The 17014-nt window shown below is 46.9% G+C and overlaps 1 protein-coding gene across 1 annotated transcript; it reads left to right on the plus strand.

Moving 5' to 3' along the window:
* The first annotated feature begins 274 nt into the window (after positions 1–274).
* LOC120965063 (FBD-associated F-box protein At1g60410-like) lies at positions 275–790 on the plus strand. Its single transcript, XM_073509590.1, has one exon. It carries the CDS (start codon positions 292–294, stop codon positions 673–675), a length of 384 nt encoding a protein of 127 aa, XP_073365691.1. The 5' UTR covers positions 275–291; the 3' UTR covers positions 676–790.
* The last annotated feature ends 16224 nt before the right edge of the window (positions 791–17014 follow it).

Raw genomic sequence — 17014 nt, forward strand, 5'->3', positions numbered from 1 at the left:
GCCTGCCTCCTCTTCGGCCTCGCCGGGTTCCTCGCCGCCGCGGTCTCCCTCTCCCGGGCGCCCGCCGAGGCCCCGCGAGGCCGCTGCCCGGACTCCTCGCACCCGCTCTCCGTCTCCGTCGCCTGGGACCGGCGCCCCGGGGATGCCGCGGGCGGCGCCACTGACCTCCCGGCGGGCCTCGCCACCGGATCGCGCGGCAGGCACAAGGTGGGGGAGCCGCGACCTCGAACAGAAGGCCGCCGCCTGGGGCGCATTTATTCGAGCTAGGGTTTCAGTCAATCGGTCGGGACCATGGAGTCGCCGCCGCCCAAGCGCAACGCCGGCCACGTCGGCGAGGACGGAATCAGCGCCCTCCCCGACCACCTCCTCCTCGACATCCTCGAGCGCCTCCACCTGCGCGAGGCGGTCCGCGCCGGCGCGCTCTCCACGCGGTGGCGGCACCTCCCCAGCCACCTCTCGCTCGTGCACCTCGACGCCGGTCACTTCCGCGGCGCCACATCGCTCCAGGTCATGGACGCGTTCACGGGCGCGGCGCGGGCCTTGCTCACCCGGGTGCCTCCCGCCGAGGGAGTGTGCGAGAGTGGTGCCCTCAAGGTGCTCGTCCTCAGCTTCTACACGTCTTCCCCTCACCTGACCTCATTAGCACTTGCAGTAGGCTCAGGCACCTCAGCTTGAGATTCTGCAGACTGCTTGATCTGCACTCCACGCTCAAGATCGATGTGCCGTGCTCTGAGCTCCAGGAGCTTGAGTTCATCGGCCTTTTGTGCACACGGATCGAGCTCGTCTCTGTCCCCAAGCTTAGACAAGTGGAGTGCAAATGTTGGCTCTTCAATAACCCTCCAGTGCGCTTTAGCTACGTTCCTGAGCTTCGCGGTTTAGTACCCGCTTCTAAAGCCAAGGCATGGCAAGAGCCATTCGCGCTTAGCGAATGCCTGTCAACGAGTGTTGGTGCCAGGAACCTGTCAACACTGACTCTGTGTTTTGGGTACCAAATGGTATACTTAATTTCTGCGCACCACTTAAATATAAATCTTCTGCATCGTCATACCATGTCTTCTCTACCAGTTTCAGTTGTGCATGTATGTTCTTGCTGCAGATTTGGATTCAGCCAGAACCTCCGAAGCAGCTCATTGCTATATTCAGAAACCTGACCTCTGTGCGTCTGGGGCCAACTAGTACCAAGATTTTTTTTAACTTGGTACCACAGAAAGATGTATACCTAAAAAGTGCCCTGGGGCCACATGTTAGTGACACATGAATGGCACTTCACAACTTGAATGTGCCGTGGTTGTGGTTGTGGGATGCGCCGTGGCGCGGTGGTGCTGGATGTGCCCACGTCGCCGGCGGTGCTGGATGTGCCGTGGCGCGGTGGTGCTGGATGTGCCCACGTCGCCGGCGGTGCTGGATGTGCCGTGGCGCGGTGGTGCCCCTGGGTGGCGCCTCCGTGCTGCGGTGCCCCTGGTTGGCGCCTTCGTGCCCGTGCTCTCACTGGTGCCGCCGTTGTGGTGCTCTTTGGCAAGCTCCGGCTTGTTGTGGTGGTGTTGGTTGTGATGCTGGTCACACCATAGTGATGGTGTGGCTGCATCCTACTTCGGCTACAACTCCTTTTGGTGAGCTTCTCCTTGCTCCCCTCCTGATCTCTCTAATGCATAGCTCTAGATCTTGATCTTGTGGGATGTGAGGCTCTATTAGCTGTGGTTAGCTGCTGTAGATGAGCATCAACTTGTATTGGAGCTCTCTGTGATGATTCTTGCTGTGTCAGGGTTTTGGTCAGTGACCATCTATGTGTATTTGTGAAGTATATATACTCCTGTACTGCTCTGTTCTATTTAGTTGATCCTGGAGTTGTTACTTTGGTCAGTTACTTTACTCATGAACGGATACTCACTTGTTCTTAGTTATTTTACTTCTAATACTGATATGAACAGATACCACTTGGTTTGGCTATTCCTATTTGTCTCTTTCTAATAGCCTATGAACAGATGCTATACTTGGTTTTGGCTGTTACTTTCCTAGTTTTCTACTGATAAGACAGATACTACATCTGATTTGGGCAGTGATGCTGGTCTGAGCCCCCCTCTCTTAGGCTTAATTTACATGTGACTATCCCTGTGCTGTGATGAACTAGCCCTGGCACTTCGAGGCTGTCTGAGCACATAATCCCTCAAGTATACCTTGAGGTCTTCTGTAGCTCTCCTTAATAGTTATCTCTTCTAAGCTGCTGGTGGTTGGATGTGTTGGGACTTGGTCTGGTTGGCTGATTATCTTGATCTCAAGTACTGGCTCCTAGGGCATTGCATTTCACCAAGTGAAATGCTACATTTCTACTCCTAACCCATTCTCTCTTTCTTAGTGTTTTTGTTATGCAGGTTGGAAGAAAAGAAGAAGATCCGGAGAAGATCTTAGTAATAAGATAGTCTTTTAGGAAAATAGATATTTAGTTTTAGATCATTCCTTGTAATATTTGTTGGATATGTGTTCATGGATATGTGTTGGATATATATGTGTTCATGACTATATATTGGTAACATGTGTTGGATATATATGTGTTCATGAGTATTGGTAATATGTGTTGGATATGCTATATTGGTCATATATATATATGTGTTTGATTTTCTGTGAAAATGAATTGATATAAGAAGAAACAGAATTAATGCCTATTTGGTCTCTTTGCCATCTGCCAACAGATGGCAAAGAGCCTGCAGCCTTTGCCGTCAGCTGGCGGACGGCAAAGGCTGCCGTTAGCCACCTAACGGACACTAACACTACTCATTTTGCCGTCCGCTTCTTTGCCGTCCGCCGCAGATGGCAAAGAGCCTTTGCCGTCCGCCGCCTGGAAGCAGACGGCAAAGTAGGTCTTTGCCGTAGCCTTCTTTGCCGGAGCCTTTTGCCGTCCGCGGCTGACGGCAAAGGTCTTTGCCGTCCGCCTTTCGAGCCTTTGCCGTCCGCCGTGGCAGACGACAAAGTAGCTGTTTCCTGTAGTGTTACACCCATTAACGGCCCGTGGTGAAACCGGCCCGTAATGAACAACGTATCACTTTATACCCATTAACGGCCCGTTATTCCGTTGGGCCGTTTCCAACCCATGTTTTCTTTCGGCCTTCTCAGAGCCTATTTATTCTTGGCCTCATTTCCAGCATTCGTTTACTTACGGCCCATTACTATCATTTTCTGCTTGTGGGCCAAATTCAGCCCGTGGTTACAGTCGGCCCGTTTGTGGTCCGTTAATACGTTGGACCGTTTTCATAGCGTCATCAAATACGGCCTATTAACGATGGCCCGTTATGGTCGGCCCATGAAGGGACGATTCCAACTCTAGCCCGTTTACGCCCATAATGCGGCCTGTTATTGGCCCATGTTTGGCCAATCGATCATACGGCCCGTATAAGGCCCATTGATGATACGGCCCGTAGAAGGCCCATTGTTTCTACGGCCCGTAGAAGGCCCATTGTTTCTACGGCCCGTAGAAGGCCCATTGTTTCTACGGCCCGTAGAAGGCCCATTGTTTCTACGGCCCGTAGAAGGCCCATTGTTTCTACGGCCCGTAGAAGGCCCACTATTTCTACGGCCCGTAGGAGGCCCAGTGTCACTACAGTAAATATTAGCCCATGGTTATTGTGGCCTAGTTTTAAAAAATAGGTTATTGCAGCCACTAGCAAACCGCGGAAAAAGAACTGCACTGACTACAAGCAAACAAATAAACAAGACAACAAGGAAATAAATAAGCAAGCAACTTATGCTAGGCTATCACGGCTATTACACATATTACATGCATTGGGCATCAAAGTTCGCCACCAGTGCAAATATAGGGAACAAAGCAGCATATAAACGCCGCAGCAAAACAAGTCCAGAACTGAAACCACTTCAGAAGAGTTCAAGAAACAATATCCTAGGTACCCATAATGCTGGCAAGATGCTTAGCAAGCTTATTAACTTTCTCTTGTTTGGCGCTTAAATCCTCCAACGCTTGCTGTTGCACAAGAAAGTACGCATCTGAATTCTGCAGGGACTTCCTCAGTCCTTCGGCTTCTTGCCGCAGCACAGCTGACTGATGCCTTTCAGCTTGTAGCTGAGACTGAAGAAGCCGAAGTGATTCAGGCAGCGAGTTCGAAGAGCTTGTGCCATCGGTACTGGCCAGTAACTCGAACACTACATCAACACAAGACTATGGGGTTTTCTCACTGTCTACAAGATCGCTTTTATCACCTTTCTTGGAGACCAACAGGGTTGTCTCACTATCTTGAACCTTATCTGCATTACTTTCTCTACCATTGCATAGTGGGGTGCTCTTCTCCAATATTCTGTTTGCATACTACAAGAGAAACAAGCAGACACATCACAGGTTTAGCTTGTAGTATACGAAACTCATTTTGGTAAACCGGTTCAGTAGTAAGGTGGATAGGATAACAGCATGAAACAAACAAATATCTATGTACTATGGTCACTGTATTGTCCATATCATTCTAGTTTATGTTCCCTAATCAAGATAGAGACACAGTTCAACTCATATATTTTTAAGACACAACAGCATAGACAGAATATAAGTGTGAGAAACTACACAACGTTGGCAGCACTTGTAATGTGCATCACATGAGAACATAACTGTTTATACAACTTAAACTGAAATCAACATAGAGCAAGAAGTTAGAACAACAATCCAGTTAAAGAAATAGGTTTAAAACATACCTGTTGCGCCATTGGAGTTTCAATTGGATCCTTCAAATTCGAAAGTAGTTGGTATGAGTAAATACAGTGATGCAACAGCAAAGGAGTATGGACCATAGCTACGGAATCTGACCTGAGAACAGTTGCTCTTCTGCTTTAAACGTGGAGTTTGGGTTAGCTGTGGTGGTCTTCGTGCTTTGTGCACTGCAGTAGCTTTACAAACTGCTCGTGTGGGGGTACTCTGTGGTGGACATGGTGCTTTATCAACTATAAGTGGGTTACTATCCGCTGGGGTTACGGTTAGATGGGTTGTAGCTGGTTCTCTGCCCAACGGTGTAAGTGTGCAATCTGGAAGAGTCTCGATTATGTGTGGTGGGGCTAGTTTGTGGGCTAGTACAACCATGGTTCTATCTGCATCAACGAGTAGCACTGTCTTTTGTGAAGAACGGGTTTTTGCTCCCTTAGATACTGCCATCACCCCCTCCAATTCAAATGGCTGATAAACAAGAAAAGAAATTGAACGTACAGACATTGTATGATAGACAGATGTGGTAATTCACATATATGTTGTCTAACCAAACAGGACAACATGACACAATTTCACATATATGATGCCTAACTAAACAGGATAGCATGACACAGTTTCAGATATATGATGGATAACTTAACAGGATATAATGGCATAATCAACATTTGATGAGTACCTAAACAGGATGACATGACAAAACTATATGATGTCTTTCTAAAATAGGTTGGGATGAAATAATTCACATACATGTTGTCTAAGTATACAGGATGGCATGATATAATTGACATAATTGATTCATATACTAAGCAGCTAGCACTCGCATGTATGATATCTAAACTAAGCAGATAGAATTCAATATTGTGCATATGATGTCTAAACTAAGCAATGCAAGACACCATATGCATCATATGAGAAATATAAACATTGCAACTTAGAGCATACACCTCAGGTGGGATATAGGACTGGTCATCTGTCTCTGAATCCTCCTCTGAGGAGCTCCCTGTAACCATCGAGATATATGCTTCAACAGGTACCATTGCCTGCTCTGAAGACCTTGTTTTCACTCCAGATTTTTCCATAACCGGCTCAAATGTCTGATACACATGAAGAGTAGTTCAATATACACAGATTGTCGACAAATGGAATACGTAATGAAAAAAAAGATGGCATGAGATAATTCACATATATGATGCCTGGCTCCATGGCGGTGCATAATTCACATATATGATAACTGGCTGAAAAACATGGCATTGCATAATTCACATATCTGATATAGAAAGCAAACAGGAGGCATTCACACGAAGCATGTATAATCTAAGCAGATGGCATGGCAATGCAAGACACCATATGCATGATATGAGCAATATAACCCAGCCAAGTTAGAGCATGCACCTCGGGGGGGGGGGGGGGAATACGACTGGTGATCTCTCTCTGAATCCTCCTCTGAGGAGCTATCTGTAACCAGCAAGAAATCTGCATCGATAGGTAGCACTGACTGCTCAGAAGACCTTGTTTTCACTCCAGATTTTCCCATGACCGACTCAAATGGCTGATGCACAGGAAGAGTAGATGAATGTATAAACATTGTTGACAAATGGAATACATTATGGAAAAAAATATGGCACAATACAATTCACATATATGATGACTGGCTAAACAGGATGGCATTGCATGGTTCACGTATATGATGCCTTGCTAAAGAAGATGGCATTGCATAATTCCCATATACTCCCTCCATTCCTAAATATTTGTCTTTTTGGAGGTTTCAAATGGACTACCACATACGGATGTATATAGACATATTTTAGAGTGTAGATTCACTCATTCTGTTCCGTATGTAGTCACTTGTTGAAATCTCTAAAAAGACAAATATTTAGGAATGGTGGGAGTATGATATAGAAACCAAACAGGTGGCATTCACACGAAGCAAATCTAAACTAAGCTGATGACATATAAGATGTATAATGTAAGCAATGCAAGGCGCCATATGCATGATATGACCAACATCAGCATGCCAGGTTAGAGCAAACACCTCAGGTGGTAAACAGGCGTGGTCGGCTCCTTTTGAATCTCCATCTGAACAGTTATCTTCCTCTGGAACAATCTGGAAATGCAGGAGGGGGGGGCACTTTGCCCACCATGGAGCGGCGTCTGCATGACATTATATTCGCACGTAACGGTCTTCTCTTTTTCTCTACATGTTTAGTACGATTGTGTACAATATCTAACATGCATAATAAAAAATAGTTACATTTTGTAAGGCCTAAGGGGTGCATGCAAAAATCAAGACTGATGGTAGCAAACAAGTGGATGGATCCAAAACTAATGATAGCAGGTATATTATAGCTTCAGTTTAAAAAGATAGACAATGGATCATCTATTGTTTGTTGCCCACCCAACATGAACCACATAGAAGACCCCAGATGAACCAGATAGTAGACAGATACTATTCGTTGCTGGCTCGATATGAGACCCATTGGCAATTCAAAACTCAAGATTGAACGATAAAGTAGCAGGTAATAATAACCGATGTATAACGTAAGCAAACACGAAAGACCGCGACCTCTCTTCCGGAACTGTGTAGTCCTCAGGTTCATCTGCTCAGTCGATGATGGTAATGCAGTTGGCGTGGCTGCCGACAACGGGGAAGATGATCTGAGGCGGTGAAAGGAAGTCCGCAGGGGGGATCTCTGCTGCAGTGAACGCTTCTGTCGATGGTGCAACTCAGGTGGGGTGGATGACGGCACGGCAGGAGCAGGACATAACACATAGAGTTTTCTTTGACGCCTATATGAAAATGAAGTAAATCTGTAAGGGCTCCTTAGAATTGGAGGATTCTATAAACGCAGGGACAGGAAAAACACAGGAATAGGATAGGAATGCACATGCAAAACAGAGCATTTGGAAACATAGGATTTCAGTCAACCTGGGTGTTTGGCTCACATGAATTGGAAGAACAGAGGAATGGAGAAACAAACTGATGCGACGAGTGTACAACCTCTTTGGCATAGCCTTGTGGACCTCAGCATCATTGGTTTGGACGTGGAGGATGGTGATGATGCTGGTGTGACTGTCGGAGGCGGGGAAGAAGATCCGAGGCCTCTGGAAACGGCGCCGAGGGTACTGCTCCACTGTGATGGACAGTTTTGTTGTTGGAGCAGCTCCGCTAAGGTGTACGGCGACGAGGCTGAAGCATGACAAGACAGACAACGTTAATCTGAAGTAGGACCCTAATATCATCTGCAATAGATGATGTAAAATACATCACCAAAAAGTGCTAGATGTAAAACGCATCAGCCGCGCCACGGCCGCTCCGACAGATGCTGTAAGTACTGTTCACTCTGAACTTAACTGAAGAAAATGAACTTCACATTCGAAACTGAATTTTACTGTCGAAACTGATTGAACTAGTAACAGAGCATTGCAATAGATGTTTAGGGCGTTCGAGCACTAGTAGCAGAGAAGCAGTGATCTAAATCAGCAGACGCTCGAGCAGGGAACACACTAGCAGAGAGCAAGTCGTGCAGTAGCACCGTGAGCGAGTGCTAAAGCAGTAACTCCTGTAGTTGCCGGAGGTCGTGCAGCAGCAGCAGCAGTGCAAGCAAGAGCAAGAGCAGAGCAGCAGCACGAACGAAAGCAGGAGCAGTGCAGCAGCGCGACCGACAGCAAGAACAGAGCCGCAGCGCGAGCGAGAGCCGGAGCAGCTGCAGCTAGTGCCGTTGTGGAAGTCGCCGCAGACGAAGCAATGACATGGGGGGAGACGCCATGGATGATGTGGCCGGCGACGGCGCCGTCGATGGAGGCACGCCATGTCTGCTCGGTATCGAGCACCGGCAGCCCCGTGAGATCGAATAAAAGATAAAATGCAGCGGTGAGTGCAGAACCTCTTTGGTGGCGCCGAGTTGGCCTCGGCTTCATCGGAGGAATTGGCGAGGGTGCTGCGGTTCTGGTGGGGCAGGTCAAGACAGCGCTGTGGGGATTGAGGTGGCGCGATAGACGAGGCGAACGTCGGGGAAGCTCCTTGGAGGTGGAGGACGGGGCGGCTGATCCGGTGGGACGACGAGATTGACAACGGATCCTCATCCGGTGCGGTGGATGAGGGACGACGAGCTGTTGCGGTGGACGACGTAGTCGGGGAAGAGTCTCCGGTTGGGCGGCGGTCGGGAGGCCGACGGGGGAGCGTGGGGTTTCGCGGGTTTTGCCGGCCTCGGTGTACGAATGGGGGGGGGGGGCGAAGGGGGAGGGGGGAGCCAAGCTTAGGGACGCGCTTGTCCGAAATGTAGGGTAAGTTACCAGCGTACCCTCACCGGTTTTGACACCGCGACGTGGAGCTTCATTTTTGGCTGAGGGGTAGAAGGGGTATTTCGCGTGTCTGGGCTGCGGGAGCGATTTCATATGAGGAGGGAGTTCTCGCGCGCGTCCAAATTTCGGGATAACAAGGCGTGGCGCGGGTTGAAGAAGCGGGAGTTTCAAAGTAGGTGAGACAAAAGATACTCGAGCTTGAAAATTTCAGGATAACAAGGTGCGGATTCCTTGTTCGGCAGAACAACCTTAACGTGTAAAAAAAACAATTCATACAAGACACAAGAGAGTCATGTCCCCTTTTACTATATTGCTATAGATGCCATTGAAAAAACTACAAGAAAAATGTAAAAAAAATCGGGAGAACAAGATTACCCTGCATAGTACCAAATCGATTCGCACTTCCCTCAACAACAACAAAAAACAAATCAATTCCCACCAAAGAAAGAGTAATGTCCCTTTTTATATGATTACAGATGCCATGATCTCGAATTTCAATTTTTGAATCCATGTTATGTTGAATTCAAATATATCATTAGGTGACCTTGCGGTTTATAATTAATGTAGTCGTATATTTTGATCTTCCATCATATATGAACATTTTACTCCACCATGTGAACATACATATTGTCGTCTACTATATGGACTAAATTTGAATCAATTTTCCTTATTTGAATACGATGTTGTCAAGTTATACAATAATTTAAATATTATCTTGGTAACAAAAAACATACATATAGTAGTAATCATATTTCACTATGAACTACATGTACCATACGCTCTCCAATTCAAATATTTGTATCCATTTTATGTTGAATTCAAATCATAGTACATTATTGGTCTAGGTAGCGAGATGTTTGGGATAATCAAAACCCTGTTTTCATACGTATAATTTTTGGCTGAATTGGGACAAGTTTTGGTGTAAGCCTCTTGCAAAACTGGAGATTCTCTCAACAAGCCTCGTGGTTCCGAGAGGGAACATGTCACCTTTGTGTGCGAAACGATATAAGCTGCCTCCCCCCTGATTTTATTTACAGAGGCAACATAGTACTATATGAGTGCCCTATTAAATTTTGGAATTATTTCGGGTTAATTTGGCCTTTTTATACATTAATTGAGTTTCTGCACTTTTAATGTGCATAATCTAAATATGAATTGCATGCACATGCTCCGGTGCACCAAAGTGGGTTGAAAAATCACATGTGTGTCCTTGGTTGAATTTCTAGGTCCCATGGAAGAAATGAGAATGAAATTCAAACATCTTGGCGTCATGACTCGGCCGAGAACATCGAGAAACTTTGATTTTAAATTCATGTAAATCCAAAACTCGCCTGGAAATAATGAAACTTGGCATGGTGTCATGTCATGGCACTAACATGTTGTGGTAAAAAATTGGGCCGATTTGGAAGCTCGTGGTTCTAAGAGGGAACGTGCCACCTTTGAGTGTGAAACGATATACGCTGCCCCCTTGAGTTTCTTAACAAAGGCAACATAGAACTACATTAGTGCCCTCTTAAATTTTGGAATTATTCCGGGTTCGTTTGTCGTTTTTTATACATTAATTGAGTTTCTGGTCATTTAATGTGCATAAGTCAAATTTGAACTACAAACACATGCTCTCGTGCACCAAAGTTGGTTGAAAAATCACATTTGTGTCCTCAGGTGAATTTCTAGGTCCCATGCAAGAAATGAGAATAAAATTAAAACATCTGGGCATCGTGGCTCGGCCGAGAACATTGAGAAACTTGGTTTTAGAATTCTTGTAAATCCAAAACACGTCTGAAAATCATGAAACTTGGCATGGATGTCATGTCATGGTACTACCATGTTGTGGTAAAAAAATTGGCCGAATAGGAACAGATTTTCGTATAAGCTTCTTGCAAACCGAAGCTTCTCTCAAGAAGGCTCTTGGTTCTGAGAGGGAACGTGCCACCTTTGAGTGCGAAACGATATACGCTGTCCCCCTTGAGTTTATTTACAAAGGCAACATAGAACTACATGAGTGCCCTGTAAAATTTTGGAATTATTCCGGCTTCGTTTGGCCTTATTTACACATTAATTGAGTTTTTGGTCACTTAATGTGCATAATTCAAATTTGAACTACAAGCACATGCTTCCGTGCACCAAAGTTGGTTGAAAAATCACATTTGTGTCCTCGGGTGAATTTCTACTCCCTCCTTCCATCTATATAGGTCCTAATGCGTTTTTCGAGGCTAACTTTGACCAAACGTTAGAGCAATAATATATGACATGCAACTTACACAAAGCATACCTTCAAATTTGTATGTCAAAGGAGCTTCCAATAATATGATTTTCATAGTATACATCTCATGTTCTATTAATCTTGTCAATAGTCAAAGGCTGTCTTGAAAAACACATTAGGCCCTATATAGATGGAAGGAGGGAGTAGGTCCCATGCAAAAAATGAGAATAAAATTCAAACATCTGGGCATCGTGGCTCGGTCGAGAACATTGAGAAACTTGGTTTTAAAATCATGAAACTTGGCATGGTGTGATGTCATGGTAGTACCATGCCGTGGTAAAAAAAATTGGCCGAATAGGAACAAATTTTGGTATAAGTTTCTTGCAAATCGGAGCTTCTCTCAAGAAGGCTCGTGGTTCTGGGAGGGAACGTGTCACCTTTGTGTGCATAATTCAAATTTGAAATACAAGCACATGTTCCAGTGCACCAAAGTTGGTTGAAAAATCACATGTGTGTCCTCGGGTAAATTTCTAGATTCCATGCAAGAAATGGGAATGAAATTCAAAATTCTGGGCGTCGTGGCTGGGTTGGAAACATTGAGAAACTTAGTTTTTTAATTCCTGTAAATCCAAAACACGCATGAAAATAATGAAACTTGGCTTGGTGCCATGACATGACACCAACATGTTGTGGTAAATTTGCAGTCCGATTTGCGAAGGCACACACATTAACAATCAACAAAGTCATTTTGGAACAAGTGCTGTCACGTTACAATCGGAAACACAAGTATTATTGAAACCGTGGGCGTTCTACTTACTAGTACCATTTACGTGCCGCCATGCGTCCCCATTTTTTATTAGCTAGGAGGCGCCATGCAGGGTAGCTATTTGAGTACGAGAGGCGTGCAATCAGACCCCTGCGCGTGCTTACCGGGAGGAGAGCCCTTTGACCTCCATCTGCCGTCCACCTCTCTCCCAAGGTCTCCATTAATGGCGCCCAAGCCTCTGTTTAATGGCGTGGCTATGTCTCACTCGACTGAGATTTAAGAGAGAAAAAAGAAAATCTGAAAGCACGGATCTTGATGTAAGATCCGATGGACCTATATAGCATCTACTGCGACTTATAGCAAGACTGATGAATATATAAGGACGATTAATTTTTTTGATCAAAGAAGGGCTTGCCCCTTCCGATCTTCATTACTGAAAACCACCACAATTCACAAGAAGTTCAGCACAACTCCAGCCTAACACGAAGGACTAAAAGCTACCAGATTGAAATTGCAACATCCCAAGAGGCCAACAAAGGCCAAACATCCGCACTACAACCAAACATTTCACAACCGACGACACAATCCACATCCTAAACCGATTATTACATCAAAAGAAACCAGGAAACTGAAGGAAGCCCAGCAACAACTAGAAGAACATCAATGCCAGGATCGCCACAGCAAGAGTTTTCTTCATTCCAGCCTCGCAACATTGATCCTCCACAGAAAGATAAGGACGATTAATTGTCTTACATAATTAGAAAGATAATTAAAAAATCCACATGCGGCTATGCCCGAAATACACAAGGGTAAAAGAAGAAGGAAGACAAGGATCTAGCTCGTTGATCTCTACTTTCTTGATGCGTTGCTGCAGGCCGCGGGAACTAGTCTCCGCGGCGAGCGGCGATGAGCTCTTTCGTGTCCTCAAGACGCTGCTTGAGAACATCCACGGATTCCTCCACCAGCCTTTGGCGCTCGTTGCGGAGCATGTCATTCTCGTCCATAAGTTTCTTGACGATGACGCCGGTCCTCTTCAACAAGGCACTGGTCTCCTCCTGCTGGTCTGCACTTCGGACGATCTTCTCCCTCAGCAGGTCGCGCTCGGCCCGGAGCCTCTCATTGCCCTCCCTTAGTTACCGGATGACGCCGGTAGCCTATTCAAACGAGGCTTTCATGTCGTCCTGCAACCTCGCCCAGCCGGAGATCTGATCCATCTGGCTATGGACGATCGCATGCATGCGCCTGTAACAGTCGTCGCCTGCCCGTGAGAAATTTTCCCAGGCCGCCGCAGCGCGGCGGGACATCTCTGCTGCATTCGTGGCGTGGCGGGACATCTCTGCTGCTGCCGTGGCGCGGCCGGACCAGTCTGCTGCATCGACGGTGCGGCGGGACCTCCATGCTGCTTCAGCGGCGCGGCGGGACCTCTGTGCTGCTACTTCCGCGCGGCGGGACATGTCGGCTGCTCTCGCAGCGAGGCGGGACATCTCTCGTGCTTCCACTTCCATGCTCGCCTCTCCCTGGTGGCAATCTCTCGACCCAGAACTCACGCTGGCCATGGCAGACGCAAGGGAAGGATGCTGAATGACTTGTTTGTTTTTGTGGATGAGGAGTTGAGGAGGAATGTGCACTCATCTTGGCATACTAGTATTTATAACCGAGTAGTAATACGCTCCTAAGTGGGATACCGTTTAGGTTGTGATCAGTGTGAACAGGTTTGCAATTCAATATAGCGTGGTACTAATACGCTCCTAAGTGGGGAACCGTTTAGGTTGTGATCGGTGTGAACAGGTTTGCAATTCAATATAGCGTGGAGTAAATTGGAATGTGACGAGACACAAGCTCAAAATTTATTGACGGTTCTAGTTTCGAAGTGCGACACTATTCCCGGATGGAGTACTTCTTTTTCTACTCCCTCCTTTCCGGTTTTATAGGGCTTATCTCAAAATTTTTGTTTTTTCATTTTATAAGGCTCAATTTGGTTGTTCCCCAACACATGTTCAGATTCCAAGGTGCATTAAATCATTGCATGCAAGTATTAAGAGAAAATTGACCAATGCATGTACTTTATGCATGCATGCATTGCAATTAATGCATTGATAAACATAATTTTTTGAGAAAAACAAGAGCATTAATTAGGTGCTTTTGCAAACTACAAAAAATATTCCACCACTCACCTTCTTGGTTGGTGAGATTTTTGAATTAAGCCCTATAAACCGGAAAGGAGGGATTACTGCTGTGTACGTGCAATAACTGGCACCGTCGTATACATATCTTACGGTTAATGGGGCATTCGACAGGAATAGCCGCGTGGCGAGCTCTCACACACGCGTCTGTTTTTTCTCGAAAAGGAGGATTGTGACCCCCGGCCTCTGCATCTAGGAGTCACACACGCATCTGTAGCTATGAATTGTAGTGTTCTCAACCATCCGATTGGCTCTATCATGGATGTACCTATATACTAAAACATGTCTAGATACATCTATATTTTGACAAATGGAAGGCATGTATTGTGGAACGGAGGGAGTGCTTGTCATCAAAATGGATAAAAAGGGACGTATCTAGAACTAAAATACGTCTACATACATCTCCTTTTATCCATTTTGATGACAAGTATTACTTCTTACCCAAAGGAACTTTATATCCAACAGACACAAAATATCCGTTCGACTGTTGGAATTTACTGATCTGATGTCGAAGTAATTGCTGCATCGCCACCAAAACCCACAATTTCATAAGCTAAAGTAGACCAAGGTAATCCCTATATTAGCATATTACTAAGATAAACAGAAGGCATTGTAGAAACATTTAGGACGTGAGCTTGTCAATCTGAATGTGGAGGGACACAAGCTTAGCCCCGGCTAGCAGCTTGGGCGGAACTGTCAAGAAGGTCAGCTCCTGCACGTCGACGTCGTCGGGATCCTTGCTGCTTGTCACCTCCATTTCCACCTTGACAGCGTCGGTCGTGCCTTTGGGATCCCACGGCGGGCCGTGCGGCAGTGGGGACGCCCCCGCTCTGATGCAGACGACCGACACGGCGATAGGCGCGCCGATGTCGAGCACGCCGCCGACCAAGAAAAACGCACGGCGGTCCTCCTCCGAGAACAGCAAGAGGCGTGGCTCCGACAGTGGCACTTGCAGCTGGAGCACCTTGCCGTACTGGATCCTGTGCACGGGCATGGGATGCGCGGTGCTGATGTGGTGGTAGAGCGCCGGCGGCGGGCCTTCGTAGCCGTAGACGGGCACGGGGCATTTGCAGGGCGCGAGCGAACACACGCTCTGGTGATCGGCGAGCTTGTGGTAAGTGACGTAGAGCCCACAGCCTTCGTGCGGGCACTCCACCCTCACCGACGAAAGGATGGAGTCCACCGCCGTGTTCCGCACGTCGAAGCCACCACCGCGCTCGCACTTCTGGCACTGCCGCTGGTTCCCAGGGCGCTCGACGCGGCAGTCCGCGCAGGCCAGGTGCCCTCCCTTGCACTGCAGAAATCAATCAAACAACACATCAATCAAGAAACCTGCAGCTTGCTCAATCAGCCAAACGGACGAGGTGTATTCGAACCTCATACACTGGAGGCGTCAAGGGGCGGAGGCACAAGGGGCAGTGGAGCACAGTGAGGTCCATCGAGACCTTAGAGAGCTCCATCGTTGGGTCCTGTTCGGTCTGCATGATCTCGCCCTCCTCGTGCACAACCATCTCTTGACTTGGGCTGGGGTATTACAAAGCTTTACCGTCACATATTTTATACTACTTCAAGGTGCATTAAACAAACACGGAGAGTCACGGCATGCATGCATTGTAATTAATGCATCGGTAAACGCAAATTATTGAAATATATCGAGTGCAATGCTTTGATGTGTCGCGTCAACTCGACATCAACGAGAAGTTTGATTATCCTCTCCCTCGCGGACTTAACTGCACCTGCCTTTGGCTGTATGACAGGTTGGCCACACACCTGTCGGGCCCACCTGTCATACACGCAAAGGCAGGAGCGTCCCTCCCTCGCCCATGAGCGTGGTGGCTGGCAAGACTAGGAGAAGCTTTCGCTACACGCTCTCCCTCCCGCATGCGGTGGACATGCAGCAGTTCAATCGGTGTCAGATGGCCAGAAGCGTACTGTAGTACTCCTCCAGTGCAGTAGTACTCCATCATTGTTCGACTTCCCGAAGAGGCGAAAAGCCAAGCGCAGCCCGGACGCTCGTGTGGCAGTTTCATGTGTAGAGTAGTCTAGGATAGCGTGTACCGTGCCTGTAAGCTTAAAATCGTTGGGGTCGGCTCCATGCTATGTGGCCGTCTTGAAGTTTAAAAATAAAATAAAATAGTCTTCTGGCCCTACCTGACACCCTGGTGATTGTAGTTTGCACGCTCATCGGGTCAAGACAGGAATATATATTTTAATTTGTTTTTTTTCGAAAAGGGGGGACTCCCCGGCCTCTGCATCAGAACAATGCATACGGCCACATATATTTTAATTTGTGGTGGGTAAATGTTAGAGGTTGCAGCAAATATATTGTACACTGCGGGTCTTTCAGCCAAGTTTAGAGGCAAGCATGTGGGGCCAGTGCTATGATGTGTCGCGTCAACTCGTACAACGAGGAGAAGCTTGATTTTACTACACGCCTTCTCCCTCACCCATGCGCGCGGTTGCTCGCAAATGAGGACAGGCTTTTGCTTAGTAGTACTTCTACAACAAGCTATCCGCCCCGCTCGTGGTGGACGGACATGCAGCAGTGGATTCGACACTGTAGAAGCAGTAGTAGTAACATCATTGTTCATCTTCTCGAAGAAGCGAAGAGCCAAGCGCAAACCGAACGTTGCAGTTGTGAACATTGGAGCACGCATATAGCCAGGCTCTTGCATGAGACAAAATTGCTATGTGAGCCCACTATTGTACTAGTACGTACAACTACTTGCTAGTATAGCCCTGTAAACCAGAAAGGAGTATTTTCCCTTCTAGAGATTTCAACAAGTGACTAGACTACACCGAGATGGAGTACATATGGAGCAAAACGAGTGAATCTGCACCGTAAATAAATACGTACTAGTTCTATC

The sequence above is a fragment of the Aegilops tauschii genome, chromosome 2, assembly GCF_002575655.3.
Source record: "Aegilops tauschii subsp. strangulata cultivar AL8/78 chromosome 2, Aet v6.0, whole genome shotgun sequence".
Lineage (NCBI taxonomy): Eukaryota > Viridiplantae > Streptophyta > Magnoliopsida > Poales > Poaceae > Aegilops > Aegilops tauschii.

What these genes read in the sequence shown, in the direction of transcription:
- LOC120965063 (XM_073509590.1), top strand. Translation starts at nt 292, where the DNA reads ATGGAGTCGCCGCCGCCCAAGCGCAACGCCGGCCACGTCGGCGAGGAC.